At 35.9% G+C, this 22,078-nt stretch overlaps 5 protein-coding genes across 5 annotated transcripts; 2 read left to right on the top strand and 3 right to left on the bottom strand.

The window, feature by feature from the left end:
* Positions 1-4,669: 4,669 nt before the first annotated feature.
* LOC140860706 (lachrymatory-factor synthase-like) lies at positions 4,670-5,625 on the bottom strand. Its single transcript, XM_073263713.1, has 2 exons — positions 5,343-5,625; positions 4,670-5,152 (listed from the first exon to the last, which is right to left on the bottom strand). Exons 1-2 carry the CDS (start codon positions 5,349-5,351, stop codon positions 4,670-4,672), a joined length of 492 nt encoding a protein of 163 aa, XP_073119814.1. The 5' UTR covers positions 5,352-5,625.
* Positions 5,626-6,999: 1,374 nt separating this feature from the next.
* On the top strand, positions 7,000-8,368 carry LOC140860365 (glucan endo-1,3-beta-glucosidase). Its single transcript, XM_073263354.1, has one exon. It carries the CDS (start codon positions 7,179-7,181, stop codon positions 8,358-8,360), a length of 1,182 nt encoding a protein of 393 aa, XP_073119455.1. The 5' UTR covers positions 7,000-7,178; the 3' UTR covers positions 8,361-8,368.
* A 940-nt stretch (positions 8,369-9,308) lies between these two features.
* Positions 9,309-11,094, top strand: LOC140860364 (7-deoxyloganetic acid glucosyl transferase-like). Its single transcript, XM_073263352.1, has 2 exons — positions 9,309-9,821; positions 10,004-11,094. The coding sequence occupies exons 1-2, from the start codon at positions 9,314-9,316 to the stop codon at positions 10,918-10,920; spliced, it is 1,425 nt and encodes a 474-aa protein (XP_073119453.1). The 5' UTR covers positions 9,309-9,313; the 3' UTR covers positions 10,921-11,094.
* LOC140860363 (phosphoinositide phospholipase C 2-like) lies at positions 10,931-16,188 on the bottom strand. The gene is made up of 9 exons (XM_073263351.1): positions 15,602-16,188; positions 15,106-15,302; positions 13,946-14,081; positions 13,628-13,870; positions 13,328-13,548; positions 12,561-12,678; positions 11,826-11,978; positions 11,638-11,724; positions 10,931-11,491 (listed from the first exon to the last, which is right to left on the bottom strand). The coding sequence occupies exons 1-9, from the start codon at positions 15,917-15,919 to the stop codon at positions 11,198-11,200; spliced, it is 1,767 nt and encodes a 588-aa protein (XP_073119452.1). The 5' UTR covers positions 15,920-16,188; the 3' UTR covers positions 10,931-11,197.
* Positions 16,189-17,561: 1,373 nt separating this feature from the next.
* On the bottom strand, positions 17,562-20,280 carry LOC140860366 (GDSL esterase/lipase CPRD49-like). The gene is made up of 6 exons (XM_073263355.1): positions 20,058-20,280; positions 19,422-19,499; positions 18,848-18,988; positions 18,399-18,475; positions 18,144-18,293; positions 17,562-17,953 (listed from the first exon to the last, which is right to left on the bottom strand). The coding sequence occupies exons 1-6, from the start codon at positions 20,166-20,168 to the stop codon at positions 17,764-17,766; spliced, it is 747 nt and encodes a 248-aa protein (XP_073119456.1). The 5' UTR covers positions 20,169-20,280; the 3' UTR covers positions 17,562-17,763.
* Between the last annotated feature and the right edge of the window lie 1,798 nt (positions 20,281-22,078).

Here is a 22,078-nt window from a genome sequence, read left to right as displayed (position 1 = left end):
GCGAGGATGTATGAGCGGGCATGCAGTGACCCCGTGACCGTGATAGATGTCTGAGTCACATTGCATGTTTTTGTTTATGTCAGCACGTTACACATTTTATATTATTTTTCAGTGGTTGTGCGTTTTGAATATTTTATTGAATATTGTCAGTGCATGCAAACTTTAATCATTTTATTTATGCAGTATTTTTAATTAAATGTTTGACTCAGATATTTATTTTATTTAAAGAAGGCATTTTTATTTAAGTATTTGATTATTTATTTATTTTTAAATCTTTTTATTCTGTGCATATATGTATGGGCATATATGTACATATTTTATTTAGTAAGTAAATAAAAAAAAAAAATTCCGCATATTTATTTATTAATTATAGAGCTAGGGTCGTTTCAAGTATCATCAACTCTATTATCAGTGAGACGTGCACGCTCAAACAGATCAGATATATACTTTGACTGAGATAAGAGATAACTCTTTGGCGAAGAAGCGACCTCAATGCCCAGAAAGTAGCGTAGTATACCCAAATCTTTCATAGCAAAACAACGAGCCAACTCAGACTTCAAAGAAGCAATTCCATCAGAATCATCACCAGTAATTATCATGTCATCAACATATAATGATAAGAGAATACGACCTGCACTAGTACATTTAACAAACAATGCTGAATCATGATTACTAGGCAGAAAACCAAGCAAAGTGATAACTGTAGAGAACTTCTCAAACCAAGCACGGGGTGCTTGTTTGAGACCATAAAGTGCTTTACGACGCCTGCAAACTTCACCAGGTTGGTGAGGAACACCAGGAGGAGGTGTCATATAAACTTCTTCATGCAGATCACCATTAAGAAATGCATTCTTGACATCCATATGAGATATTCTCCATCGACAAATAAAAGCAACATCAATCAGAGTACAAACAGTCGTCATTTTTGCAGCAGGGGCAAATGTTTCCTCATAATTCATGCCATACTCCTGAGAATATCCTTTAGCAACAAGACGAGCTTTGTATCGTTCAATAGACTCATCAGATTTAGTTTTGATCTTATAGACCCAACGAGAACCAATTGTGTGTTTTCCTAGTGGCAGCGGTACCAAATCCCATGTATGAGTTTGATGCAGAGCAGTCAGTTCCTCGGCCATAGCATTCTGCCAAACGGGGTTATGAACAGCTTCTCTATAGGATACATGCTCAGATAGACAACGAACAGATGCAATAAATGAAGCAAAAGAACGAGAATAGCAAGAGTAAGCAAAATCTAGTAGCTTAGAAGACTTACGAACACGAGTAGATTGACGACGGCTTGAAGGATCATCTGCAACCTCAGGAGATGATTGGGTAGTGACAGAAGTAGGAGGAGGTGTTGCAGGTGTCTCAGTACCAGATTCGGTTGAGCTACCAGTAGGGGCTGTTTGTGAAGCTTCTTCAGTATCAGTTTCGAAGGGATCAATGTAGAGAAGATCTGACTTTGTCATATTATGTGAACCAACAGGAATAGAAAAGAATGAAATATGCTCAAGAAACATAACATGACGAGAAATATAAAATTTTTGACTAACAGGATCATAGCAACGATATCATTTTTGACCAACACCATAACCCAAAAAGACACACAGAGCAGACCGAGGGGCTAATTTATTATGCTCGACATGTGGACGTAGGACGAAACAAGTACAACCAAAAACACGCAAAGAGGAATAGTCAGGAGCATGCCCATATAATTTTTCAAAAGGTGACAAGCCTGAATTGTGTGAGGTTGGAATTCTATTAATCACGTGAGCAGCGGTAAGGATTGCTTCCCCCCAAAAGACACTAGGAACACTAGCAGACAATAAAAATGACCGAGTTGTTTCAAATAAATGCCTATGTTTCCTTTCAGCTACACCATTTTGTTCAGGAGTATCCGTACAAGAGGTTTGATGAATAGTACCATCAGAAGCCAGTAAACGGGAAAATTCGATCGAAGTGTATTCACCCCCCAAATCACAACGAAAGCACTTTATGACACTAGAATGTTGAGTTTTCACAAGAGCTCTAAAGTTATTGAAAATAGTAAGGTAATCAGTCCTACGTTTCATAAGATAAATCCAAGAGTAACGAGTGAAATCATCAATAAATTAAACATAGTATCGTGACCCCCCTTTTGTAGAAACAGGAGAGGGTCCCCACACATCAGAATGAATAAGATCAAATGGAGCAGAAGAAAATGAAATACTTTTATTAAATGGTAAAGCAGAGAATTTAGCCAGTTTACAACCACTACAATCAGAAATATCAGAACTTTTGAAAGATCCTAAGACTCCTGTAGAAGCTAAAAACTGCAAACGAGACGCTGAAACGTGACCTAAACGAGAATGCCACAAATAAAACTCAGAAGACAAACGACTCAAACGAAAAGAAGATAAATCCACACTCGAAGCTGCAACATCTGGTACTTTGAGATAATCCAAGACATAGAGTCCTCCTTGCCTACGGCATGTCCCAATCAGCCTCTGAGATTGCGGGTCCTGAACATAACAATTGGAGGAAGAAAAATAGACTAAGTATCCAGACTCACATAATTGACTAACATAGACAAGATTTAAAATGAGATTAGGAATATAGTAAACATCTGTAAGAGTCAAACAAGAATTAACAATGGAACCAACACCTACTAATGGCATAGCAGTACCATCAGCAGTTGCAACAGATATAGATGAACTGGGAGTAAAAGAGACAAAGGAGGACAAGTGGGGTGACATATGGTGGGAGGCACCAGAATCCAAGACCCACAAGGATGAGGGTATACTTGAAGGAGCAGATGACGACAAACCTATATGAGAGGAGACTGACATGGCAGATGGATGGGCAGAGGACTGTGAAGCAAGGAACTGCTGAAACTGCTCAAACAGATACGGATCCAAAGAGGGGGCAGCCACTGCATTACTGGACTGTGGTGGTCGATATGGAAACTGTTGTGGTTGAGTACCAGGTTTCCATGAAGCATTCTGAGGTAGCAAGGACGGCTGCTGAGGTCGTTGTTGCGGTGGTCGTTTCTTTTGCTGCGGCTATGGTTTACCTTTGTTCAACAATTGTGGACATTGTGACTTCCAATGTCCCTTTTCTTTGCAATAAGCACACTCATCAGTAGAAATCTTCAAAGTAGACCGATTTTGGTTATGAGGCAGAGGGCGCTGTGGTGCGGCAAAAACAGATGGCGTAGAGGGGACAGGAGTCCCCTTATCAGCTTGAGACTTAAAGCGAATCTCCTCAGCAAGCAATTCATGTACCACCGAATCAATGGAAGGAAGAGGACTACGATGCAAGATTGTCCCACACAATCCTTCAAAATCATCACGAAGAGCCATAAAAAATTGGACCAGACGTTTTTCTTCTCTATGAGTGACGTAAGCCGGGAATGCTTGCAATTCTGAAGATTCTGTGAGTGCCAACTGGTCCCATAGTTCAGACATGGCAGAATAAAAATCTTGGATGTCCATATCTCTCTGCCGAAGAGCACGAATATCTGCTTCCAATTGATATTGTTTGGCAAAGTTAGATTGTGTGTACAATTTTGACAGATGATCCCAAACCTGTTTGGCAGTCTCATATTTGGCCAGCTGAGCACCAATGGAGTGTGTAACAGAATTATTGATCCACGTTATAATCTTCGCATTATCGGCCTCCCAAGTATCCAACGACTTTGCATAATCAGCAGCTTTGATGTCAGCAGGTTTAACACACACACCAATAACATAACCCCACATAGATTTTCCCCGCAAGAAATTCTTCATAACATAGGCCCAATACGAATAATTTTTTCCATCCAATTGGACACTAATCGATTGAAGTGAATCATCTTTACGACCAGCCATGGTGACAACAAACAGTGTGCACGGACAACCAAATAGGAAGCACCCCCCAGCGAACTCACCGCAGAGTTCGATCCGCGAAAGCTGTGGACGAGATTAACAGTCCTACAATCAAACGATCGAAATCCATAGATATGGAAGCTTTGATACCATGTAGAAATTAAAGGAGAGAAAACTAGGTTTTCTATATCATGAAAAATTGTGTATAAAAGTTACACAACAAGATGTTTATATAGTTAGATTAAATACAAGCAAACAATAAAAAGACTGCTCTATCCTTATTAGCTAATAAATAAAAAAGCCTAATAATAATAATATAATCTAATATAATCTAACAAATGCGTCGTTGGAGATGTTAGCAATATCCGATGACACGTTAACAATGATGTAACAAAAACATCATTTAATATATCACTAAAAATTCAATTTTGATTAATCATATAGTAACAAAAACAAAATGAGATCAACTATAAGACCAATTCTACTATTTTCCACGTGTTGTAGAACTCATCGTTTGTCGCTTTATAAAAAAGTTATAGATGGTGGTAATCGTGAAACTCAAATATTTTAAACCATACAACAGCTCAAGTGTCATATTTCGATTGTGTTACGTACCCAACATGCATGTTAGGTGGACGTTCGGATTAAGGTATCGACTCCGGTCGGATTTTTTATTTTATTTTTATTTTTTTAATCAAAATGTTTGGTTCGGGTTTGGTGTGAGTTTTTTTCCCAAAAATTTGACCGGGTATCGGATACCCAATTTTTTTTGTTTTAAATTTTTTTATACTACCCGACGACATTGTTAGGATATGCCAACATTGTTACATGGAGGAAGCTTCAATAGCACCATGGATTTTATTAATACATGATTTATAAAAATACCCCATGAAATCTACAATGCAGTCCTCTGATACACCTTCCACCGGATTTATCTCGAATTTCCAGTCGATCAGAGTCGTGTCGTCGCCATAATCGATGAGCTTCAACGAGTTGGAAGATCCATCTAGGCCTACATTACTTGCTTCCATCCTGTAAACATAGCTGTGAGATAAAGAATCCAAGAACACTAGCCTTTCTTTGATCCATGACCTATCGCCATCTTTTTGGGGGAACATGAAACCCGACACTAGTCGGATGTAGCCGGGGACGCCTTCCTCTCCGGCTATATCGTTGCAGTTCTCGATCATTGGCATCCATTCCTGTAGTTTGCTGCTTTTGGACACTATGTTCCATACCTCGTCTATCGAGGCATCGACGATTCCTCCCACCGATCCGCGCCATTTCTTGTTTCCTAACTCATTTGTCTGTAACACCATATCAGCAATATACGAATTACACACTATCATAACACCAGTTTGATAAAACTAAGAAAAAAAACAAACAAACAAACATCAAAATCCAAAATATTTCAAGTACTTGCATGACGAATTTGGCTATTTTCTTCGATTTTTCTTAATTTGGATTCATTGACCAAGCTAAATTAAAGTAACGTACCATATCCATGAATGTTTCAGCTTCCAAACAGAAAATGAATCTCTCTTGCAAATGTAATTCTGAATGAATTCCAATTTCTTCATAATACTTAAAAACACTTCATTTCTGAATGCTGCCATATTTCTTGTGAAAGTATCCTAAGAAACAATTAATAAATGGATTCTTGATTTGTAAATTATATTAATATGACATATATAACAACTGGTCTGAGTTAACAAGGATGAATTCAAGAGACAGCTTTGGTTCCAACAAAATTATGTAGTCTACTTTGAATTTGGATCATTTTAACCAAATCCTTTTATGGAAATGAAAATTATATAACTTTTTCAAAGTTCCCTTAATTTTTTTTTATTACAAATAGAAGAAATGTCAAAAGTGACCAAAATAGTTGATTTACGTAAAAATTATAAGCACCATATATACATCCCAAATGTCAACATTAGTCGTACAAAATAATCTTTTTCGGGTTCAATATGGTCAATCTTGGGTTGATCATTTTTTTTCGAAAAAGATCATCTGCTATGGAGAGAGAAACAACATTGGTGTTGTGCATTGAAATATCTTTTTTTTTTTATATCACACAGTTCGCTTATGATGACTTACCAAATCGCTCAAATTATAATAAAATCAAGGCTTAATTAGGTTTTTCATTAATAAGATTTAAAAGTAAAATCACAAATAGGACCTAAATCATTGTAACTTGACGAGTGCCGGACCAAATTACTCTGATTATAAAAAAAGTCAAGGCCTAAACTCGATGAGTGCCGGAACTTCATGCACGTACGTTCGCATAAACAATTATTTGAATATATATTACTTGAATTTTATCGAGTATATTATATTCTAAAAAAAACCCTAAAAATTATATTTTTGATCTTATATATAATTTCCACGTTTTTCACAATTCATGGTCTCAATACACTAATTTTTCCCAATTTTATTCAATTTCCCTGAACATATACATGATCCGAAAATTGGTGATGTGAATTGTGATGTGAGACATTGCTAGCCGTGTATAATAACATGAATTGATCAACCATTATAATAAAAATGAAAATCGTGCAAATAATATGACAAAATTGTTATGTCCTCTTTTAAAAATGTACCATATTAAAACGATTGACACATGGACTAATCTGAAAATAAAATAATTTTTCTAAAACTCTTATCAATTAGTATAACGTAACTTGAAAGTTGAATCATCGATCATCAAATTTTGAATCTAAATATCTAATCAATGGTATGTTTTTATTAATGTCATATTCAATACTTTTAAGGCACCGTTTGGTTTGAGTGATAGGATAAGTAATCCATAGATAAGTAATATAATGTAAATTAAAAATAAATAAGAAAAAATAGTTAATACGTTATTTGATTTGATGGATAGATTATAATTTATTTGATTTTAATTGATGTAAAATTATTAATTAATAAATAGATAAATAATATGACGAAAATAAGACGAAAAATTAATTGGAATAAGTTATACATAGATTAATTTACAAAAATTTCGATACAAAATACGATTTCGATTGATTACAACCAATAATACTTTTGAGGATACTTTTATTGTTGAAAGTACATTATTATATTAATATTATGTAAATAAATTTTTTTTTGAAATATTTATGTAAATAATTTAATTTGTAACCTTTTTCCTCAAAATGTTCAAGAAAATATTTGGTGGGAATGAGAAAATTTAAATAATTTCGAAAATTATAATTTAATAAATTTGAGGAAAATTTAAAAAAAAAAAACAATAATAATAATTAGGAGGGCATCTTCTTTCCCCGTAACGAACATAACAGAATCCGCAGCTCCCAACTTCTCTGCAACATGAACTTCCCTTTCTTCATCTCCGCTCTCTTGCTCCTCCTCCACGCCACCTCCGCCGCCGCCACAACCGTCGGAGTAACATACGACACCATGACCCCCGACGTCCCACCGCCGGAGCACGTAGTCCCGGCACTCCAGTCCCTTAAGATCTCCGCCGTTCGCCTCTTGAACCCCAGCCCATCCGCAGTCCGCTCCTTCGCCTACACCAACATCAGCCTCCTGCTCTCCGTCCCTAACCACCTGATTCCTTCTTTCGCCGCCAATCGCTCCGCCGCAGACCTCTGGCTGTACTCCCATGTCATCCCATACTATCCTCGTACCCGGATTTCTCTCATCTCCGTCGGTTCCGACGCAATCACCGATGCTGCCGCCACGTATTCCACGATGGATCCTTCTTCTATCCTCCTTTCCGCCATGCAGAACCTCCATCTCTCTCTGCGGGACCTCGGGGTTCACACCATACCTGTTTCCACCGCCTTCTCTTTCGTCGAAATAATGACGACTTCGTTCCCCCCTTCCGCCGCCGAATTCCAAGAACCCATCAGTTCTCTGCTCCTCAGGCCGCTGCTTCAGTTCTTGGAAGAAACCAACTCATCCTTGTTGATCAATCTTTACCCTTACAATATCTACAGAATCAACTCCGAAATACCAATTGGGTTTGCTCTGTTCCAAGAAAACCCGTTCAATTTCCGGGACGACGTTGTCACAGGAGTCCGTTACCGGAATCTATTCGACATGATGGTGGACGCTGTTATCGCAGCAATGGCAGTTGCCTGGCAGGAGAATATCCCAGTGATCGTGACCGAGACCGGGTGGCCGAGTGAAGCCGAAGCTAGAGCCGCAGGAAACTATGCAGAGATGTACTTGAAGGGGTTGGTGAAGCACTTGAGGTCCGGCTTAGGCACGCCTTTGAGAAAAGAAGGGGTGACTCAGGCATACATCTACGAGCTGTTCGACCAAATCGATTCCAAGAACAACGGTAGCAGCGCGAATGGCACATACGATTATGCTTCCATGAGAGGAGGAGCAGGGCAACACTGGGGCATTATGCATCCCAATTTGACTATGAAGTTCAAGGTTGATTTCTCAGCTTCAACATGGATTCTTGGGAATGAGAAAATATTGGTGAAGGTTGTTGTTAGACTTTGTGCATCTCTGCTAAGTGTTTTTCTTCTTCTTTAGTAGTGTGTGCTTTCTTTACCTGAAATGTATAGTTCACACTCCACTCTTGAGGCATTGTAATCTGTTGAGAAGTTTGATTTTTAGACTGTAAATTTGATGCAAGTTACTGTGATTCTGTGACCAAATCAAAGGTGGTTGTAGGACCTATTATTGCTGATTTTAGTATTGTGTACATTGAACCAGTGCTGCATGCTTTTCATTGATAAAATTCAGATGGAATTTATGTGCCTAATGTTGGTGTATATCAGTATATGTATGACCTTTTGCATGTTTGCATATGGGCAAATTTTGGATTTGGAAGTTCTAAGGTTTATTCCCCTTGATGTAAAATGATTCGCATATATATAACCAATGGTAGCTACATTTGGATTGAAATGTTTCATTAGATGGGGTTTATTTGATGCTGGCATACCGGAATTGTCTGTGTGCTAGCATCAAAAGCTCCTTTTTTTAATATATATATGAGATGTAAAAAAAAAATAAAAAATTAGGCCATTAGATCTACCATTCCAGCACTATCCTAAAGATAGCATTGAATGATGTGTATTTTATGAACCAAGCATTCATTTAGAGATATAAAAGAACTCTTTATATGATTACGTTCCTATATAGATGTCATCTCTCACTCCCCCTTTTTCAGCTGAAGGGCAAGTTAGAAACAAAATTGCAACTTTTTGAACAGAAGTATTACTTGATCATCTTGATTTGACCAAATTTTGAGGCTAAATAACATGCACTTAATTTTCTCAAAATTTCTAAATTTGCCCGAAAAATATGTGAAAAAAGTGTCCTTTGAACAAACAATCTTGTCAAATACTCGGGCAACGGGAAAAAAGCTTCATGCTGATGGCATTTCAACTAAATTTCTTGATTTCAAAGATCTCAAGAATTGTTCTTCCCCTTTATAAAAACAACACAAATGGTCCATTTTCAGCAACCAACACATATATATTATGAATATAGGATCACTTCCTTCTCATGTCTTGATCTTTCCATTCCCGGTACAGAGCCATGTAAATGTCATGCTAAATCTGGGAGAGATCTTCACCATTTCTGGCTTCCAGGTCACATTCTTAATCCCAGAACATATTGAAAAGGGCCCCCGCTTCGCAAATATTCATGCCCGTTTTGCGCGGTATCCCGGTTTTCACTTCAAAATGATTTCCGATGGTCTGCCTAGCAACCATCCAAGAACAGGTGAAAGAGTTAAGGATCTTTTCGAATCCATAGATATCAAAACGAAGCCACAGTTCAGGGATTTGCTCGAGTCGGGCGAGTCAACGAGCAATGGAAGGGGGCCATTGACATGCATAATTGCTGATGGGATCATGTCTTTCACTATTGATATAGCAAAGGATTTCAAGATTCCAACGATTCTTTTTCGCCCATTTAGTGCTTCTTGCTTTTGGACGTTATTTTGTGTGCCTAAGCTTATTGAGGCTGGAGAACTTCCAATAAAAGGTGCAAATGTGTATTCTTGATTTTCTAGTCCTTTGAGGTCTCAGTTTATACTTTTATATTAACAATCACCCAAATCAAGTAACTCAAACAGAATGATCTCACAAAAATTTGAGATTCTTTAATTCTGTACGTGGAAGTTTTTCTTTTTGTTGCTAGCTTTTCATTCCATCTGCGATATGCAGGGGAAATTGATTTGGACATGGTGGTAGCAAGTATTCCTGGGATGGATGGAGTTCTTAGACTACGCGATCTACCTAGTTTTTGTCGTGTGGACGACGTAACAGATCCTCAACTCCAACATGTTGTGTCTGAGACTCATCGTGCCACGAGTGCATATGGCCTAATACTAAACACCTTTCAAGACCTAGAAGCATCAGCAGTAACACAAATTCACTCCGAAATCCCTCGACTCTACACGATTGGACCGTTGCACGCACACTTAAAACATGCGAGGGCATCGCACACACGAAGTAGCCTCACCAAGGAGGACAGAGAGTGCTTGTTATGGCTAGATGCTCAACCACTGAAATCTGTCATTTTTGTAAGCTTTGGAAATATGACGGTTTTGAAATGGCAACAATTCATAGAGTTTTGGCATGGTTTGGTGGATAGTGGGAAACCTTTTTTGTGGGTTATACCCGATAATTTGATCGAGGGTGGAAGACAGATTCTTGTCGAGTTTATGGAGGGGAGTGAGCATCGCGGAGAAGTGGTGGATTGGGCACCACAGGAGGAAGTTCTATCTCACCCTGCAATAGGTTGTTTCTGGACTCACAGTGGATGGAATTCAACATTGGAAAGCATTTATGAAAGCGTGCCCATGATATGCTGGCCATTTTATGCTGATCAACAAGTCAATAGTAGGCTTGTAGGGGAGGTGTGGAAAATTGGGTTGGACATGAAAGATATTTGTGATAGAGGAATCGTAGCGAAAATGGTGAGTGAAGTGATGGAAAAGAGAAGGGAAGAGTTCATTAAATCCGCACAAGAAACGGCTCTGTTGGCCAGAAAAGCAGTGGGGGAGGGAGGATCATCCTGTACAAATCTGGTTCGTCTGATCGAAGACATTAAACTTATGAATGAATCGAAGTCTAGTTAAACAAAATAGCTATCAGATAATAACACATCCTTTTAAATAAAGAAGTTCTGTATTGAAATGATACAAACATTTTCACGTCAAATTACAAACTTAGGTACTGAGGGTTGGGAGAGAAAATGTCACACGATTAGCGACTCATACAAATTCTATATATAATCCTAGTGCTCGGATTCATCTCTTAGCTTCACATACAACTATACCACACATGTTTTCTAAATCTTATGAGGTTATCTTGAACAACATGATGTAATAAGTTCAAGATAGACAAGTTTCTGAATCAAACAAACTCAAATCGCATAAGAAGTTTAACAGATTTATACTTATCTCCCTTTTCTGAATGAAGTGGAACTGCACGGATACCTTTTCTCAGCTCGGATACTGGTAGACATGTTTGTCCAGCAAAATCATCCTTCTCCGACATATCATACTCGTGAACTTCAATCCGAAGCAGCGCCAATTCAGGAACTCTTAATGGAAACTCAAACACCTCATCCCAATTAGGTATCCAGTTATCTTCAAGAGTTTTTGTTTTCTTCATCACGGCGTCACCAGGCACTCCAGCAATTCCCACCTGTGCGTAGAAAATTCTTGGCATAAAGTAACCTACAGGATCATAAACTTTGACTCCAATGCCGCATAATAGCCACCATTTGAAATCCAATATGGACAATGGAACTAATAAGCGTGCAGAAGAGGGCATAAAAAAACACCAAATACCCTTGTATAGAAGTCAGGAGGAGAGTATGCATCAAAGTGTGTTTTATCGAAGTCATAATACCATCCTTCACCCATATAAACTGTCACCTGTTTAACAGAAAGCAAGAGTGCATGAATCAAAGTCAGATTACAGAAAGCTTTAGTAGATATAGGGTTATTCATCGGTCTCTACAAAACATCCAACTTACTCTCAAAGTAACTTTGATAGGCAACATAGCTTTAGGGTCGAAGACTTTGCCATGTGGACCGGCCTTTAATAAAAAGTCGGGTTTTTTAACATATCCGCAACCACCATTAGCCTTGAACATGCCATGCATTAACCAAAGGGATCTTCCATAACCCTGTCGCAACATAACAAGATTTCGTTAACAACCTGTGAGATTTTTTTTTACCGTACAACCAGTGAGTTATTAATTAATCAAGGAATGAAGTTGAACACATTAAGTTTGGACTTAGATTGCGGTGAAGAAAATAGCACTTGCTTTTTTGGTTTCATAGGAAAACAGGAAAAAACTCACTCACGCAAATCCTGTTTCAAAACACATATTATCTCCTTAATAACTAACTCAATTTAGATATTTTTAAGTTGATACTTGATGGCCCAAAAGGAATCTGCGGTGGAATTATTTTACAAATCTCTCTTACTCTTCTTTCTCACTTTGCAATACTAATTCTGGGGGCCAACAGAATGAAAAAGAGAAACTGATTAGTCAGAATGCCAGTCTGTCTATCGAATTTTAGCATATTGTTTTAACATTTTATATCACGTACACCTTTTAGTTTTAGCCTTTTGCATTGAATGTTGACACTACAAATAAAGGCTTTGAACTGTTGTTGCCCTTTGGTATCAGTACATTTAAAAATCTTTGACTCAGACAGTCTAGAATTATCTGTATTATTAATCATCGACTAGACAAACTTACTTGCATGTTAAATGCAACCATTTGAGCCCCATGCATCCATCCAATTAGTGGATTGTAATTTGATGAGTCAAACCGTATTCCCTTTGGGTATACTCTCAGCAAGTTCCTTTCTGTAAATCTGTGAAAAAACAACCATGAAATGTTATGAAGTCCAACTACGCATAAAAAAGTTCTAACGAAGACAAGAGATTCACTAATAAATATGTACAGCTATAAAACTGCCGTAATTCAACACCTCAGTTTTGAAGATACAATGTCTGACCATAATGCCACATTTGGCCAATTGTTGTGGAGATGATAAGCTAATTTAAAAAAATTACAAGAGATTAAACTACTCTTCTTAGGCACTAATCACGAAAATCATTTCTTTTGGCATTACTACATTGTACATTAGTCATGATCCGGTTTCTGATATATTTTCATCGTTGTTTTATCTGTCTGACCATAATGCCACATTTGGCCAATTGTTGTGGAGATGATAAGCTAATTTAAAAAAATTACAAGAGATTAAACTACTCTTCTTAGGCACTAATCACGAAAATCATTTCTTTTGGCGTTACTACATTGTACATTAGTCATGATCCGGCTTTCTGATATATTTTCATCGTTACTTTATCTGAAGCTATATAGTTCTCCCTTCCCAACACAATTTATTGTCTATCCCAACATGTCCATATTTTCCATTTTATAACCAGTCAGAAAACAAACCATTCCATATACACCACATTAATGCATAAAGCATGCAAATGTCGAAAATTAATAAGTACCTTACAATATCTTTTCCATGAGTTAGAACGGCCTTTCGCAGTTCATTCTCACTCAGGCTAAGACGTCTTACTTTATCTGGATCCACCATCAGCCAGTCCTTCATTCCGCCTTTTCCTTTTCCAGCATGAATAGCAATCAGGCGCTTATATTCTGGTGCTGCATTCTGCTGTGACTTAGGATCCTCTTCATATTCTTCATCCTCCTCATCTAAATCATCATCCTAGAATGTACACTGAGAAAAGGCTAAGAATTTCAGAAGATGAGATAAAAACATATTTGATACGAGTTCTACAAGACACCTTATCATCATCAATATTGACTTTGAAACTTTTGACTTCTTTCCCCCAAGGTCCTTCCTTGGCAGAAACTTCTGCCTTATTTGATCCGGTGTCATTTACGTCAACACCCTTCGCCTGTAAGTACTCCTTCGGTGGTTTGGTAGATATAATCACCCTTTTCTTTAGAGATTCTGGGGAAGGAAACTCTCTCAAGCATTCAGGGCCGGGAGAAAACAGCATATCTCCAAATGTTTGAGTTATCATCTGATTCAGTCACAGGCATAGTGATCATGAAGCAATAACAGCACCTAACAACTTGTATAAACTTCATATACATACCTCAGCAACTTTAGCCTGAAGATCAGGAGTAAGATGATCTTCCAAAGTTATTACAACAGGATATTCTGATGCAATAAAAGCGTGTTCCTTAATCGATCTCAAACATTTGATGAGTTCAACAGGAGTGGTCAGTGTCCTGCAGAAAAAGGAAAGAAAGGAAAGAAACAACTAAGAAGGGAATGAAAAAGGTATAGAAGCTTCGGACAGGCAAATACATGTGCAGGAATGAGCGAACAGAGTCTTTCATCACAAATGGATGACCTTTCTAAATGTTTGGGATTGGGGTCTGGGTATTACAGCTGCCTGAATTGGAAAAAAAGTGAATATTCAAGTACAATTTTTCTGAAAATTCACAAAATTTTGTTGTGCACCCCCATCCCCCAGCCATACCGAATCGTTGGTCCGCCCTTCATACATTTGCTCTCAATAATACTATTGGAAAGAAAGAGAATGCAGAAGGTGATGGTAATCTGATGTATTTGGATAATTGCATTATAATAATCCCTTTGAATTTAAATATCTCTTAGGTTATTTCAGACACGACCATTTTCACGGCAAACTGCATATCCATCTGCTTTCAGAGCTGCAGAATCCTCATGATGGAAATCCACATTGGATCAATATTTGATTATATCAAAGGTCGTGCGTTTGAGACTTGAACGTGGACAAGACATTTTGATGGGAGAGCTTCCGTTATGAGTTAAACTTGATTCAACTCTGAATTAATCTAGGTCCAATGTGGCTCCAGGAATTAGGGGTCTAAACCAACAAAAAAAGTCTCATTCTAAACTTTTCAGAACCATATTTTGTAAAATTAGTATTGATTTTGTTGCACATTCAGTTTGTCCTTACAATCCAGTACCTGTAAGCTGCCAAAAACGTTTAAGCTCTTATATGTACTAATCAAGCTCATGTTGTGCTCCAACCACCACAATTCTGGCAGTGGGTGGAGATAGGATCCTTGTTGACCCTTAAATCGCCCTCAAATCTCACAAGTGATACTCAAAATCACCTGCCTGACCAAATCTCTATCCAAACCAAAATTGCATTCTGCTTGGTTTCACTCTTAAAACATCTTATGATATCAGGCCATTTTCAAGCAAGAATAAAAGCAGAATCATAGCCATCAACCAAAAAAAAGAAGGCAATCAAACGCATACCTTCCATGCAGAACATTAATAGTGTCTTTCGTGGCACTCGGCCATATATCCAACTCAATAACTCGTACACCATTACGCAATGCATTTATTATGGGGACATCACTACAGTCACTACTGAGTTGATTCCCGGTTAGATATGAATTGTGGCCAGTGTATATGAAGTAATGAGAGAGTGGAGCATGCATATCATGGTGTACCTGGAAAGCCGGAATTATTATTAGATAATCGGAGGAAAATCATTTCTGTTTAAAATAGCGCAAACTTTTTCTCACAAATTCTATATGCTTACAAGAAAACTACGTTCAAAAGAACAAAACGGGGAATGAAAGAAAGAACCAAGAAATTAGCAGCAAATATTGAAAAGAAGCTTCAAAAACAGATAGAGGAGGCATCATCGTTTAACCCAACCAACAACAAATTAAATCTATGGAAGAATAATTCAAAGCAAAATCCAACCACCACAATTCAGAAAACCTCACACTGATGAGAAAATTACCTCGAGTTTCGGATTAAGAGTAGAATTTATATCCCCAAACAAATATCTAAAAAATGCCTCAAGATCCAGCCCCCGTCGATGAAATATATTGAGATGCTTCAGCTCATGGAGGCTATCCATCACAGCCTGCGCATCCTCCACCGTCGCACTCTCCTCCCTCTGCACCTCCACCAGAAACCGCCGCAGCTCTTCCAAACCCATCACACCCTTCACCGAGTACTCATCGAATATAGCCTTGATTTGCTCCGGCGCCTCAGACGCCGCCAGCCGGAAACGGCGCCGGAAGCAGAAACACACTCTGTAGCTCTGTTTCGACATCGGGAAAAACCAATAGATTATATCAAAATCGATCAAGAACCCATCAAAATACGATCATACACGAAGCTGTTCCTCTCGATTTAGCTTGAAAACAAAGGAAAGAATTTGAACTACAGCACTCGAGACTTGGAGAGGCTCCCTTATTGGCTTCTAAACTCTAAAGAATACATTTTTATTATTCCAGTTGAGTATAATTCTGCCAGCTATCCTCGGATTGGACGCGATAATGCAAGAAATTTTGGATTTCGTTATCCTCCACGTGTTGACATTGAGAAGCAGAAATGGTAGTTTTATATATAATAATCTTTGGATTCTCCTCTCCTTCATCCCACTTCTTTAACTCGTGCCCATTGTCACATTTAAAACACGTGCGTCTCCGTTTTCTTATTTATTAAAAAAAATGAATGGATCTGTGTAAATTGTCATTTTCCACACACTACATGCTTTCACGCATTGCATCTCATTTTGCACGCGTTGCATGTTTGGGGAAAAAAAAAATTGAATTTGGGTCGATTTATATCTCTAATTATCTATACAGAGGGATGATTTTGAAAGTAATATGTGTGTTTGGACATTTTTATAAATCGTAGGGGCATTTTTGAAATTTTTATAAACTAGGGGATGTTTTGACAATTTTAATAAACAGTGGTTTGGTAATTTCTACAAGTGTCATACCAAGTTTTGTCAATATCATCCACAATCTTAATATGAACTAGTACCCGAATGCACGCGATACGTGCTTTTTATTGTTTATTTTTTAATTAAAAATATAAAAAAATTATAATAATAAATAATTAGATTAAAAATAATATTTTCGTAAATAAATATTTATGAAATAAAAAAAACAATGAAAATGACATGTTCGCAATTTTATAACTATATAAGGGCAAAAATGAAGATGATGTCATACCAAGAGATCGTTGCTCTTACTTAATATATAGTATATATAAATATTGGTATCGTTTGGTTCGGGCGATGAGATAAATAATACATGGATAAGTAATGTAATGTAATAAAAAATGAATAAGAAATTATAGTTAATATAATATTTCATTTGATTGATTATAGTTTATTTGATTTGATTTATTTAAATTTATATAAAAATGATAAATTATCATTTTATCCTTTTAACAATAAATAAAATATGTATAATATTATTTATAAGGAGTAATATAGTAATTTAAATTCAATGATTTGATTGATGTGAGAGAAATAATTAATGATGTGATTGATGTAAAATAAATAATTAATATATAAATAAATAATATGACGAGAAGAACGCGAGATTATACCGAGATTACTAATAAATGTATTAAAGTTTGAGTCCGTCTGTTTAAAGAATTTTGAAACAACCATGATATATATAATTGTTTGCATATATTACTCGTGTGAAATTATATTATCAACGTAAATATATACGGTCTTTAAAATTGGTAGACGAGTTACTTATAAATAATATTTTCGCGTTAGTCTAAATTTTTTTCATGCTTGTTATAGTCAAAAGACTGAAAACCAAGAACCATATGAACCAACCTGGGGAAATTCGAAGCCTCTGTATTCCATGACAATTGGTGAGGCATGAGATAATCCAAGTTCTAAAAGTAAACTAAGAAATTGAATAACGCGTCAGATCCAATTCTCCATCGACTTCCATGTTTTTCCTTTATTGAAACAAATAATATTATCCCAAAATGATGACTACAATCAATGAAAGTTGCTTAGACAGAAAGTCGCTCACCTCTTGCCTCAAAATTTAGATATTGTTCGAGCAAATTAAGGTCGCTTAGTAAAAATCACTCACCTCTAGCATTTTTTTTTAAATAGAAATCCTCTAGCATGAAATGTTAGATATACTTTGAGAGATTTAAAGTCGTTTTTCCATCTTTAGCAACAAGATCATAAGGTGAGTCCTCCGAAAACTCGATGGGCATGGAATCCCTTCTCAAACTGGGTTCCCACTCAGCTTCCTCCAGCACCTTGAGTATTTCTTCTGCTACTACCTTACTTCCCTCCGCGGACAAGTGGATTCCATCCCTGTGGTAAACAAGAGCATGGGAGAAAAGCAAGGTTAGTACTTATTTCGAGAACCTATTCGTCCCATATCCAAAACCAAGGTAAATGACCCCCTCTTGCTCCTTGAGTGATACAAGCAGTTTCTCGATGCTTGTATAATTTTGTTTGTAGTCTCAAAGTTGTTACAGAAGATTTGGTAGAATGTACTCACGTGAAGCAGGCGTCTAACCAATCTTCTCTCTTCTGGATTGCAGTCCAAAGATCAACTACCTTCACATCCAATTCCCTACACAACTCTATACAAGCTTCTGAATATAATCGGCACAACTCATTTGTTCGCACGATCTCACTGAGATGTGGACTGTTTAGGAGGCATGAAAAGAAAAAAGAAAGCAGAAGAAGGATAAGCCCTCAATATTTTGAACCTTGAAGGGTGTAAGAATTGATTTATCATACAGTGTACCACCTTAAGTTCTCGCGAACTTTAACCTCATTAACTGGAGGGCAACTGAGAAAGATTAAGCGAGGTTGTTGTGGAAGGTTCTGGAATAGAAAGCCGCTGTTAGAAAAAAAGAGTTTGTAATTGAAAAGGCAGGAAACAAAGGAAAAGGAAGAAGTCGCCTTTTCAGCTACATTTTTCTAAGTAACTTGGAGTTTTTTGCCCCAGAAAATTTGTAAGGTTTTCAAATGTAAACAGTTCTTTTCAGTATCAATTTTCAAACAAATTTTCACCCAAAAGCAAAGGAAAAAACCTGAAAGGCAACCCATTACACATCCTATGATTTGCAACTGAAAACGATGATAAGTACCATAGTCCATAGGTTGCTTTAAGTTGAGCAAGATACAGCATTGTTAGGAAACCACCTAGTAATCTCATAGGAACAGAGTCATATCAGTACAAATTTGAGAAGTTACCTTGAGATGAAGAGCAATTTTTCTCATGTTCTCAACATATTCTTGAAGTGGTACATGAGGCCCTAGTCCAGATTCATGAGGCCCCATGGAATCGTTTCCACCAAAGTATACGACCACCAACTCAGGCTGAGTAGCAGCATCCTGCAACAGCAAAAACATCACAGGAAAATCCAAGGATGGAAAAATGTTGATTGGTCATCGGTGTTATCATGGTCTTGATAGAACTTCAACAATGCATTTATTTTACTTCAGCAGTCGTTAGTAGAAAATGCTTTTTAATTACATGAAAAGTTTAGATCGATATAACAAGTTACATCTGCATAGGCTATAGTTGAGATCCTCGTGATTAACAAGATGTTGCATATGCTTGCATCAAAGTAAAAAGAAAAAGATATTACCATATTTCGAACTATTTTCATTAAGTTTGAACAGTTACCTGATGCTCTCTGCTACAGATCATAGAAAGAACTAATTTAATTTATTTTGGAACCCGTAAAAACAACGCAGGATTCTTTAATTTCTGATCTTCGTCATTCATTTTTAGTAACCTCTACATATAATGAACTGCTGGTACCTTAGGGAAAACCATATCAAGTACTTCAACAGCCCGTCTTGAATTCCAGCCATAATACCCTCTGGAAATTATGTCAGCCTACACGAGATGGGAAAATGAAAATGCAATAACAGGCAAGCGAGAATTCGCAATGAAACCTAAAAAGACAACGGAGTATTCTTTGTCACCGTAAAACAAATTTCCTGTACAGAAATCTATGGCTACCTAGAACGGTAACTTACACAATCCTATACAATTAGCGAAGAGACTTTCTATTTTTTCGCTCGAGCCTTTTCATTTTGATATAAATTCTTTGCAAAGTGTTTGAGGTTTCTCCTTTCGATGGTTTCACATAGCATAATCTGTATTTCATCAAAAAAAAAAAAAAAAAAATTCCTCCTCGAGGATAACGAATTCATTTGATTACACTGCGCCTATGCAAATAGTATATCAACACACATGTTTCTGCATTCATAGTAATCATGATCAAAGACTGTACATGCTACTAGGGAACATATATATATATTCAAGATCGAGCTGACCCCACTACTTGATACAATCTGATGACCAAATTCCAGCACCAAAACTTATAATTCGAAAGCCCAACTGCGAAATTGAAATCAAGCTGCAAATTTGGAACAATAATAATAAACATACTCTGCGGGAGTAGAAATCGGAGAGAATGGCACCCCAGCCGCCAGCGCTGAAGCTAAGCTGAACTATGGAGGATCCGAACAACACAAACAATGGCCTCGTCGGACCCACCATCTGCAAAAATTTATCCTTTCCGGCGATGAATTCTTCAGAGAAATGGGGTGTGGAGTAAATGTGGTGAGCAGATTAGCTAACATGGCAGCATGAATTCAATGAGCAACTTAAAGCTTTACCAATATCTACTCAACTAACTCATCAAATCAAGAAAATTGTGTGTTCCTTTTACTTTTTTTTAAAAAAAAAAAAAAATCAAAATCAATAACAATAATAATTAAATTCCTTAATAAAAACCATTATATACTATTAAATAATAAAACCTGCATTAAATTATTATTATTAATAACAACAACAATATAGTAAATAACGTAAGAACCAACTACATTTTTCATAGAAATCGAATCAACTGAACCAAAATAAAAATAAAAAACGATTATTATGAGCTAGAATCCAACATAATCGAAATGTCAAAAAAATATGAAAAATTACAAGTTTTATTAAAAAAATCTAATATAAAACTGAACTTAATTATTAAAAAAAACTGTATGAAAAAATAAATTTATTTGGTTTGACTGATTTCTCTGGAAATCGAAATAAATTTTTTTAAACAAAATTCTAATTAAGTCGATTCGATATCTTATTAGTTATTACGGTGTAATCGTACTTAATAAACCTACTTTCACTAAAAATATTTTATTGTTTTTATTAATAATATAATTTTTTTAATATTTCTTATATAATATTAGTTTATTTCACGTTATTTATTGTTATCGTTATTAATATTAAGATTATTTCTTAATTTAGTTATTATCATTATCATCTTATTATTTTATTATTATTTTTTTGAAGTAATCTTATTATTTTATTATTATGTGTACATATGTGTGTGTATAATTAATAATAGTATTTTTTTTAAAAAAAAATTTAAAGCATAGGAATAGGGGTCCAATTATTATAGATTTTCAGAAATTATGTCTTTTTTCTTGATATTTTGTTGATTTTTTTTACTTTATATCATATAACTAAAAAATATAGGTTTGTGATATATTTATTATGAAAGAATTTAATAATTTATATAAAATTAATTTATACAACAATTTATATTAATCATGTTTTTATAACCACGTGACTACATTGACGGTTATATATTGCATTTGAAATTACACAAATATCAATGTACTTATTTCGAAAGCTATTTGGAGGAATTTTGTGCTACAACAATTATTTATAATTTCATGATTTTAATTAGCGTTTAGATGAAAGTGTCAAATACAATTATATTTGAAATTTTAGTTTTAACAATATATTTTGTAAATCGTTTGCACTTGTTCTCGTAATATATAGTATCTTTTTTAATGGGAATCATTTGTGGTAAGGGAAAAAAAATTCCGAAATTCATATTTAATCAAATAGTTTGAAATATTTTCGTAAAATCATTCAGTAATCAATAGTCGTACATTGGATTCGTCAACGTATTATTAATGCAATGTTGAGGTCTCTTTTACGACGCATCAAGTTCCCGAATCAACACTGGACACATCATGTACATTCGGTATTATGAAATTAATGTAGGAGGGATCCACGTTCATTTGAGTAAGTGAACGTTTTATCAATAGTCGAGATTTTGATTTTTTTATTGATATTTTTTTAAACCATTGTTGCAGATTTTATATTATTATGTTGGTTCAAGAGTTTATTTAGCGATTTCATAATTATAAAACCAATAATAATAATAATTTATGTGAAGTACTCGTTTTTTTAGAATACAAATACAATTTTAATCTAGATTAAAAAATATGATTTTATTTTTGTTTATAATTAGTATTTAATAGCATTTTTTAATTCACCCTTTAATATACCCTCATCAAATATAGGGATACCAGATAGCTCCGACAAATTTTGTATACATCATTAAAATTTGTTTGTATAATTGCTTCTGTAACAATATTCTCAAACTTTGCGAAATG

Source organism: Henckelia pumila, chromosome 4 (genome assembly GCF_033568475.1).
Source record: "Henckelia pumila isolate YLH828 chromosome 4, ASM3356847v2, whole genome shotgun sequence".
Taxonomy (NCBI): domain Eukaryota; kingdom Viridiplantae; phylum Streptophyta; class Magnoliopsida; order Lamiales; family Gesneriaceae; genus Henckelia; species Henckelia pumila.
Note: the sequence above shows the minus strand (reverse complement) of the source record. Positions and strands in the feature narration are given on the sequence as shown.

Bases quoted from the DNA above. Each gene is read 5' to 3' on its own strand.
- LOC140860363 (XM_073263351.1), bottom strand. From the start codon at position 15,919: ATGTCGAAACAGAGCTACAGAGTGTGTTTCTGCTTCCGGCGCCGTTTC. The intron at 14,082-15,105 runs GTATGCGTTTGA...CTTTTTCTGCAG, and splicing joins ATTAATGTTCTGCATGGAAG to GACACTGACCACTCCTGTTG. The intron at 13,549-13,627 runs GTGTCTTGTAGA...TGTACATTCTAG, and splicing joins TCAATATTGATGATGATAAG to GATGATGATTTAGATGAGGA.
- LOC140860364 (XM_073263352.1), top strand. From the start codon at position 9,314: ATGAATATAGGATCACTTCCTTCTCATGTCTTGATCTTTCCATTCCCG. The intron at 9,822-10,003 runs GTGCAAATGTGT...TGCGATATGCAG, and splicing joins TGGAGAACTTCCAATAAAAG to GGGAAATTGATTTGGACATG.
- LOC140860366 (XM_073263355.1), bottom strand. From the start codon at position 20,168: ATGGTGGGTCCGACGAGGCCATTGTTTGTGTTGTTCGGATCCTCCATA. The intron at 18,476-18,847 runs GTAACTTCTCAA...TTTCTATTCCAG, and splicing joins AAATTGCTCTTCATCTCAAG to AACCTTCCACAACAACCTCG. The intron at 17,954-18,143 runs GTGAGTACATTC...TGTTTACCACAG, and splicing joins TGGTTAGACGCCTGCTTCAC to GGATGGAATCCACTTGTCCG.
- LOC140860365 (XM_073263354.1), top strand. From the start codon at position 7,179: ATGAACTTCCCTTTCTTCATCTCCGCTCTCTTGCTCCTCCTCCACGCC.